At 36.7% G+C, this 9,593-nt stretch overlaps 1 protein-coding gene across 1 annotated transcript; it reads right to left on the bottom strand.

Annotated features, from left to right (window-relative positions):
* Positions 1–540: 540 nt before the first annotated feature.
* On the bottom strand, positions 541–9,360 carry LOC122845360 (hexokinase-2-like). The gene is made up of 10 exons (XM_044141591.1): positions 9,220–9,360; positions 8,185–8,347; positions 6,808–6,947; positions 4,993–5,112; positions 4,793–4,888; positions 4,540–4,631; positions 3,254–3,433; positions 2,544–2,708; positions 2,212–2,445; positions 541–1,163 (listed from the first exon to the last, which is right to left on the bottom strand). The coding sequence occupies exons 1-10, from the start codon at positions 9,259–9,261 to the stop codon at positions 1,034–1,036; spliced, it is 1,362 nt and encodes a 453-aa protein (XP_043997526.1). The 5' UTR covers positions 9,262–9,360; the 3' UTR covers positions 541–1,033.
* Between the last annotated feature and the right edge of the window lie 233 nt (positions 9,361–9,593).

Below are 9,593 nucleotides of genomic sequence, written 5' to 3' on the forward strand. Positions count from 1 at the left end.
CCAGTTGCTGGTTTGTCACATCACTTCTCCCTGGTTTCCCTGCTATCTCCTTGTGTTGCCTGGCTGGTTTTGTTTTTGAATTATCTTCATTCCATTTTGGCTGTTTGCATTTTTGTAAATTGTTCCTATTTTTTCATTAAATTTACTATGCTTCACTACGTCATGGCAGATTGCCCATTTTAACCTGACTTGAGGTCCTCTTTTTGTGTTCTGTGTCCTTCTGCCTGTCTGCCCACCTGTGCACCACATTAGAGCTGCTTTTGGCTTCTTGCTACTCTTAGGCACATGATCCCCAGTATTATAAGAGCTTCTACTTTCTTATGCCCAATATATATCACAATATGTTTTATCAACAAAGGGGAACTTAAAAAGTTCCCCTTTGTGCTTCCACTACAGCGATTCCACACCCTGTCCCCATCTTACTGATTGACATATTTTAACAATTTTATAAACAAAATCATCATTTAAATTGCAAAAACTTTAAGAATCACTTTATTTCTCTTATTACAATCATCTGGTATTTGTAACAATTAATTCCCCACAATTATCAAAAATCATCCTTGTATTTATTGCTTCTAGTTTCAACATATTGTTCTAATCAGCTTTCTAACATCACAATTATCCTGTGTTTATAACTTCATCTAATTAGGTACAGAAATTGGTTTACTTTAAACAAAACACATAGGCACAGCTTCACTGATTGTATCAAAGTCTTATCTTATTGTTACCTTCAAATATTATTTTGTATTAATTGTAAAATCTGACTTCTAAAAAGTTTAATCTAATCAACCATTGTTTGACAAATAATCATAGGTCAATTACTCGCATCTCTATTCATAAACCCCCCCCATTATTTTCATTTGTTATTGGTGTATTACAAAGATCTGATCACTTCTTTTTACAAAATACACTTTAAAGTTGATTAAAAATACATGGTTAAAAAAATTGGGTTTGTGTTTGACAATGAAAATCTCTTAAACGGTTGTCTTTCATTTATTTTGTGAATTCTCTTCTTCTTCATCCTTGCCGTCCTCTAACGAAGGCGTTGACCCACAGCTGCAACCATGGCAGCACCTATCCCACTGGCATTCTCTTTGGTTTTTATGTTGATGTTGCATTCGGGTGAGAGGCTGCGCAGTGCTTCCTTGAGCTTTACACTAAAACTGAAATGTTTAGAGATGTGCTTTTAGAGAAAATGACAGAGAGATTAAAAAAAAAACTTCAACAATTGTGTCATTAATGAAGGCAGGAAGTATCTCAGCTGAGAGACATTTTAGGTGGTTAAGTCAGCAGAGGATACTAACTGACTCGCTTTAGGCCTCTAATTGCTACCATTCACAATGTAAAACCCTTATCAAACTAAAAACATACTGCCTGTTGTTAAATCAGACCAAACTTATCTTGGTCAATAATGAGAGAAAAAATATGCCAAAGAGGTATTTGTTAATATCCTAAAAATCAAAAGTAGCAATACATTTTCTCAGTATTTGGTAGAATAACCTTTGAACTTTATGACTTCAGTCTAAGGTTTTTGGTTTTCTTCCACTGCCTAAGATAAAACACAAACAGATACCGTCTGATGCAGAGAAATTAAGTATTATAACATCAGAGTTGAATTCAACTGCTTTACTCTTTTTTCACTAAACCAAATTATCATTCCTTAACAATGCAGGACAACAGAATCTGATGATAATCATCAGATTAATGTAGGTTATGAGGAATTTCTGCAAAATTATTACCTACCATGTTTAAAGTACAGCATAAAAAATGTTTCTGCCAGGAGTCACTACAATACCAACTGTTAATAGAAACTAACTAGGGGTACATTGTTTACAAATGTGCTGCCTAAGACACTCTGATGTTCAAAAGTTTTCTCAAACACTGATAATAATTATCTATGTTTTAAAAAATATGATGATTGAAAATTTGACGTGAAACTAATGGATGGTGTAACTCTTCATACGGTCTTTGCTGGTATTGTCCTGTTTCTTAAACATTTGAATTTCATACTTTGTCTAGCAATGATAATTCTTTTTAAAAAACTTTTTTAAGAAAACATTAAATCACTTTCTGAACTAAATAATCAAGCAGTGGGTTTAATAACCTGCAGATAAAAGAAAAACTTTCAGATACTTTCAGAAAGGCCTGATGAGCTGTTGGTCATCATTTTAAGAGATTATGATATATCAAGCATGTTGCCTTGTGTCTTACGTGGGATGTAGGTTGTAGACACTTCCATCCATTCCCACTGTGATTTCCAGATGAGGCAGCCCTCGGTTGGCACGAATACGATTGGCCATAGTTGCTAAGGCAACGGCACAGAGATGAGCAGAACGTGACGAAATGGTCTTACAGACAAGTCGCACCACACTGGCGTCAACCAAATCATACATCAGACCCAATTTAGTCAGAATCTTTTTGGCATTTTCTAGACCACTGTCCGGCCTGAACCAACAACACACAAAGAAAAAAAAACATATAGAAGTTAATAGTCAACTTGTCTGGTTAATAAGGACTCTGAATATATTTGTACCGACACTTACTCCTCAATCATAGAGATGAACTTTGTCTCAAACATGTCTTTAGTATCCAGGGCACGCAGGGCCTCAGACTCTTTCCCTTTAAACAGCAGCTTCTTCTCTTTCAGCTCCTTCAGCACCAGCCGAACGATTTCTCCCAAATACTTCCCACTGATCATCTTCTCAACACTGCAGGACAACGCATCATCAGGACAGGAACAGAAACATCTATCCTAGTTAATGTGATCTGCTACCCTTTCAGATTGCAGCTTTATGCTTGACATTGTTTTCAATCTGTGGTTCAAGCTGTGATTCTCAAAAGTATTACTTTCCAGATTCTTGTTCAGTCCAGCTGCAGATAGAAATGAGCCTCTCTGCCACTGATATAACCATCAATTAAAAGTAAAACTGCTTCTCTTGTTGTGATGAATATGCCAGCAAAGAATATTCATGAACCTCTCCTAGTTATAACTACTAAACATGCAGCTTTGGTTTCACACAAGTTAGTCATCCGCTGATTTTTAAAAAGAGTAGAAAAAATAATCAGTTTGTTTTGCTGTTCAAACCTCAGTGTTTGAACTGAGGTATTGAACTTGTTAAATGTTAGCTGATTTAACAAAAAGTGGAGAAGAAAAATACTTTCATTACCATCAGCTTCAGTAATAAAAAAACTAGATATACAAAAATCATTAGCAAATATATTTACTCTTATTTGACTGGTAGCTTAGACCTACATGTGTTCTCCCTTATTCTCTGAGTTAATGTCCAAATCCTTGTCGAAATTCGTCCGGAATTTATCAAGGGAGCCGTCGTCTCCGAAGGCGCACCACTCTGTGTTGATACACGTCTGCCCTTCCTTTCCATCTTCTATGTTCTTCATCTCCTCCATGTAGCAGGCATTGGTTCCGGTTCCGGCCGAGGAAGAGGAATAGCTCTACCCAACTCTGACAAAACCTTGCAGTATCTTGCAAAAGAGTTCACACTCTATGAACTATTCACATTATAAAATTATAGCAACAAACTTCACAGTATTTCAATATTGGGATGTTATGAGATGATCCAACAAATGTTAAATAGTGGAACGTAGGGAAACATGCTAGCAGAGTTTCTTGGTCTGGAAAGTGCTGAAGTGATTTCAACTTATCTTGTTTCTTGAAGGCGTTTCAGCGCTCATCCAAATGGTCTTTTCAAAAATAAATGGTACGATGTTCAATAAACAACAGAAGAAATCCACTTGTCTTAGCACTTGGAAAATGACACATGAGTTTCAAATTTTGAAAAGTCTGAAAAGTGCTGTACTATATATTTAGAATGTAACTCTGATGATCCTGCATGAAATGCAGTTAATTTAATCTAAAGTCTCATTTAAAGTTTGTTACAGATCATAAAGGAGACACAGCAAACGTTTGACCAACAGATACTATACAACTCCAGATGGAGCACTGTGAGAGGCTGTAAAAGACCTGAGACTGTGGTAGAAATTCACTGTCCAGCAGAATGATATACCTAAACATGCAACTATGTCCAATTGAGAACTTTTGGCAAAACTTGCAAATGGACGTTTATAAATGCTCTCCAGCTAATGTGAAGACTGGATAAATAGTCTGGATCTGTAAAGTAGGTAGAGACACCCCAAAACAAGTCCAACAGTAATGAAAATACATTGTGGTTCGCCTACGTACAGGCACAAGGGGGCTGAAGACAAATACCAGCCACACTTTTCAGATTTTAAGTTATAAAAAATTTTTAAACCATTGTGAATCAATGGTTTCACCATTATGCACTCATGTTTATTATTATTATTATTATTATTATTATTATTATTATTATTATTATTATTATTATTATTATTATTATTATTATTATTATTTCTGTAGTTTTCTATGTTTTTAATGAAAGGTTCTTTTTCTTTGGTTTCTGACAGTTAGATCCATAATGTTTATTGGGGGACAGCTTGAAGGTTTTCTAAATGTTTCATTCACATGTTTTTTTTCTGTTTTTTTGTTTTTTGTTTTTACCAATAATCATCCCAATCTCGCAGTTCTGGTCCTCAAAACCCATCATTGTAGCCACTGCATCATTCACCATGAATATTGGGTCAATGTTGAGGCCCTGTATGTGGAAAATGATGTACATTATGTTAGACTGGAGTCTCTCTCATGAGAAGTTTTAAACCAGTGACATTCCGAAGAGAATAAAAGCAGCAAACTAGTTCTGAAGATCTTCTAAACAGAGTCAGGTTATTTATAGATTAGTGAGCGACATGCACCGACCCCTTTCCTTTTGATGGCCTGTTTCAGTAGCTCTGCTACATCCTTCCCTTCCACCCCAGAGCACTGGAAGCCTTTAGTCCACTTCTTCAGGATGCTCTGCTCACACAACCACAAAAATCTCAAAAATTATTAGTGGAACCAGTCTTCCACTGGGAGAATAGTGACAAACCAAGAAGGATTAAGAGTGTGAGATTAAAGACCTTTTCAAGGGTTTCCTGATTGCAGGGGAATGAGAAGCTGAAACCCAGTGGAAGAGTCTGTCCTGTCAGGTTTTGAGAGACAAGGAATTCACTAAGACATTCCACGATGTAGTCAAACAGCTGGAGGGATACAAGAACACACAAACGTGTTATTTATGGGCCAATACATTCACTACTTGAGTTCTTGAAGTATGAAATATCCTGCCCAGACAGTGTTGTTTCATTTTTGTTGTGGGAGGAATAGAAACATTAAATGAAAAAGTTTTTCTTTTTCCAGCTCGAAATCCAAGAACCAATATAAATTACTTCATACCAACACACACCCTACAAACACAGAGAATTTAGTTCTTTCTTTTTTGTGATGTATACTATTATTGATTTGTTCTAGCAAGACAAAAAAGAGAGCCCAGGTTTGGGATTATCTACAGCTTATTCTTGAGGCACACAACTTTTTTATAGTGTCCAAGAAATATACAAGATGTGTGTCACAGTAAAAGTGATAAGTTTTGTACACAGTTCTTGAAGTATGAAATATGCTGCTGTGAAGTAAAAATTGTTTATTATGTCTCTTAACCATTTTATTTAATTCTTTTACTCATTTACCCACATTAGTTTTGTTCAACCTGTTAGAGTATGAAGGCTAGAGAGTCTCTGCAGAACCAGTTAGACAAGGTTTCCTGCTGACCTCTCCCTGCAGCAATTGCAGCAGGATGATAGCGACAATGCCTCTCCATACATACCACAGCAAGGTGCCAGTATTTGTTAACAGAAAAGAACAGATAGTTTAGATAGATATAGTGTGATGCAATAAGCCCTGAGGCTTAAGAAGGGTCTCTATGGAAAATCACCAACACAGAGTTTTAAGAAATTGGTGCACCTGCTGGATATTCTGGTTTGACAATGTTCTTGTTATGCAAAATTGTTCCATTAGTAAACCTGATTTTTGGAAACTTACATATTTGAACAAGAAGATGTTTATCATCCAATGAGTTAACTGACCCTCCAGTGTGGTTACATGGCTTGTATATTGTTCAACTGAAACTGGAATGACCACATTGTGTAACATGAGTTCTATATATTGTGAGGACTTGCAGCTCCAAATCAGAACTCAGTGCAGCTCGCTGCTGTGGTTGTTCTCCATCTGCAGGCGAAATAAAGGTTTGCTCTTTGCTATTTGCCAGAGTTTCAGCCTGATCTGTAATCATACAGATTTCTGTCCACACTGCTCAAACTGAACTTTCTTCCTTTCTTTTTTTTTAATCTTGGATGAAAGAATACATTTCACTGTTCCTGAGGAATACTTATTAGTTATAAAACACTTCAATGGAACAGAGATATTCACTGGAAAAAAATTCTGTTTTGATAAGAGAAAAAACTAAAATATATGGAATTCACAGCATACATAACAAAATACAAACAATATATTTATTTAGAAATCACCCTATTTTATATGCAGCCAATCTTTTCTGCTTTGGAACAAATTCATCTCTTCTTCCAATCCTATATTAGGAGCCAAACCTAAAGCCAAAATCAGCTCAAGCTGAGTAAACTTAACTCATTTTGATCGTTTCTTGAACTTCCTTTGAATTCCTCTAGAATACTTCCTCCAATAATGTATCCCTTTTCTTGAGCACAGTCACTAGAATTATTTTGCTGTTGCTGAACATTGACCCTAAGCGACTCATTTTAATATGTTTCGTTGCAATTTCTGTTAAACCGTTTCCTTGTAAGTCTTGGTTTCGTAATTCTATGCTTTTGAGTTTTACTTGTGTTTAAAAAGTCAGATAATGAAGCTCGCCTGGGCATGTGGTTTACCTCTTCTCCGGATCCCTTCTTTTTTTCTTCAGGTATTTTCTCTTCTTTGTCTTTCAGCTTTCTCTTCCCCTCTGTCACTTTGACATGAAACACCCGCAATTTTGTTCCACCCAGATCCAGAGCCAAGAAGTCTCCTTCCTCTGCATGCAGGGAAAAATATACAGATACGGTTTGGTTTTAAAATATTTCCTACCACAGTGCTTATTGATATCAGGGAATTTGATTTCAGTATTTTTAAGGTCTGGATAAGTGCAGAAAAAGAAAATAAGAACATGGAAAGATATTTGCATTTCCAGTCTTGTTTCTCAATAGTTCAATTTCTCAGTATTACAGTTAGAAAAATTATCTATGTTCAGGTTATGTTTTCATATTATTATTTTGTTTGTTGTTTACTTGGCTCCTTTCTCTTGTGGTACATTATTAACTGTTTCTTGGGTGTTTGCTTGGGGGTTAGAAACATTTACACATTCCTGTGTCATCAGCTGCTTTGGTCATTAGTGCTAACAGCTTCCTGATGAAACTGATTGGTAACGGTGAGCCTCATGTCCTTGTAGGGGCAGCTCCACAGAAGGTTCCAGTGACCTCTAGCTGTAGTAGAGGTCACTGATTAATTGTTTGTGTGACTGTGTGAAAAAACCCAACCTCTTTCCTTGTAATCATAATAAAAGGCAATTGGGGACTAAGAGCCAGCAGAGTTGACCACAGACAGTGTTTGACGGTGGTTCTCCACGTCTGGCTCAGCTTCCCTCTTCTGCAGAAAAGCAATTTATGTTTTTGGTTGATTCCTTGCAGGTTAGGAACTATAATAGACCCAACAATTACACCCTTCACTGCCCATTCTTCCTTCTTCAATTGAATTTTTTCTTGTCTTTTCTTTCTTCTTTGTAATCTGAATTTTACTCCTCCTATTTCTGCTTCCTCCCTCTCCCATCCTTCTTTCCTTCCTTCCACCTTTTCTTCATTCCTTCCTTCCTTTCTTTCTGCCCTCCTTCCTTCTTTATGTCCCGTTTCCATGCCTTTTGTCCTATTTTTGCCCTGGTGTCTTTCCCTGCTTGTGTTCTACCTCTTTCTTCCATCTTTCTTGTTGCCTTGCCTCCAGTCCTTTCTTTTATCATTTCTTTCATTCTTTCTTTCCTTCCTAACGGCCTAGCTATCCTAACTTGTTCTTCAACTTGTTTTTCAACCCTTCTGGTCCACATTCCTTGTGTCCTTTTTTCAGTTCTTCCTTGAGTTCTGACTCCCCATTTTCCCCTCTTTCTTCATTCCTTTACTAGTACCATTTATCACTGCAGAGGCTTGTCTTAAATTAAATTCCAAAATGACTGGAATGAACTGAGAAAACTGTAAAATGATTCTAACTGAAAGTTATACTTGTACCTGTTCCGTTCGGTCTTTCCGTTACATGGGACTGAAACATCTTGACAGATGCACTGCCCTCCGAATTTTTGCTCAGACCTTTGATCATATCTCCCAGAAGTAGATTAGAAATCTCCTTCAGATTCTCATCGGAAAGACGGAAAGGCTCCAAGACCTCCTCTACCTACACAGAGACACAAACAAAAATGAGACCTTAGGTTACACACAACTTAACTACATTTATCATTGCATATATAATCATACTGTTTGTATTTGACAAATAATTCAAAATTCCCAGTGGTCACATGGACCTGAAAACTACAAAGACTGTGCAAAGTGAGAATTCATCTATTAACTAACTGAGGATGAGGATGGAAATTACAGACTGGAGCATGTGGGTCATGTGACCTCACAGAGAAGTTTAATTATTTCTTTTTAACCACTCAGTGAAGGCAGATGATAAATATGTCAGGTTCAAAAATCTTATTCAAGTAATCAAAGACTGACTGGAGTGTTTCAGGACTGTACCAAGAGTCCACGTTTCTGAAAATCAAATAATGCTCACACTAATATATTATGTTCTTACTAGCCCATCATCCATAATGCATAAGAAGGTTTGGCTGCTTAAGGATCCTCCAACTTTCCAGGTTGTTATTCCAAAACTGAGTGCAAATACCTTAGCAAAGCTCTGTAAACCCTCACCTTTTACACAAAAATACAATTAGTGAGAAAATATGCTAAGAGAAGAGACTTAAGGTCATCTATGTCCTTAGCATGTGTTATTTTCAGCAATACGTCTTTAACACATTAATTATTTGTTGCGCCCTGTAGGTCAGGGTGCCCAAGTTCAGTCCTGGAGAAGCAACATTCCACCACTTTTACTTAGATCTCTACTTCTACACCTAAATCAAACAGATACATTTCTTTATCAGGATTCATTCAGCTCTGCAGACGCCTGATAATAAGAAATTATTATCAGATTCATGGGTGGTGGGGAAGGGATGCATATAAAAGCTGCAGGAGGACTAGACTTTAACATTTTTAAGCAACACATACCCCAGCAGCCGTTTCAGAAGGGATGTCAGCAAAGTTAGACATGTCGTCGCTTTGTTTGGACTTCTCGGAAACCTGAATGCTGTCCTCGTTTGTTTCAGTGTTGCTCACCTGAAAGATAAAGTTAAAACCAAATGTCCTTTGGTTGTGATTAATCTGAGAGGTGGTAGTTACATGATAAACCGCGATGTGTGTGATTTTGTTATTTTGGTTAGCCAAAGTAACCACCTCCCACCTGCTAATGGAAGTAGGTGACAGTAAAATAATCATAAGGTATTAGCCATTACTGGATGAATTGCTCTAAAATGTGTCACAAAAATGTCCTTTTATGAATATATTTTTCATGAAAGTTGTACTTTTTACTATTTATTTCAGTC

This window comes from Gambusia affinis, linkage group LG15, assembly GCF_019740435.1.
Source record: "Gambusia affinis linkage group LG15, SWU_Gaff_1.0, whole genome shotgun sequence".
Taxonomy (NCBI): domain Eukaryota; kingdom Metazoa; phylum Chordata; class Actinopteri; order Cyprinodontiformes; family Poeciliidae; genus Gambusia; species Gambusia affinis.

Bases quoted from the DNA above. Each gene is read 5' to 3' on its own strand.
- LOC122845360 (XM_044141591.1), bottom strand. From the start codon at position 9,261: ATGTCTAACTTTGCTGACATCCCTTCTGAAACGGCTGCTGGG. The intron at 2,446-2,543 runs GTAAGTGTCGGT...TTGTTGGTTCAG, and splicing joins TTCATCTCTATGATTGAGGA to GCCGGACAGTGGTCTAGAAA. The intron at 1,164-2,211 runs GTAAGACACAAG...TAAACATTTCAG, and splicing joins GTCTACAACCTACATCCCAC to TTTTAGTGTAAAGCTCAAGG.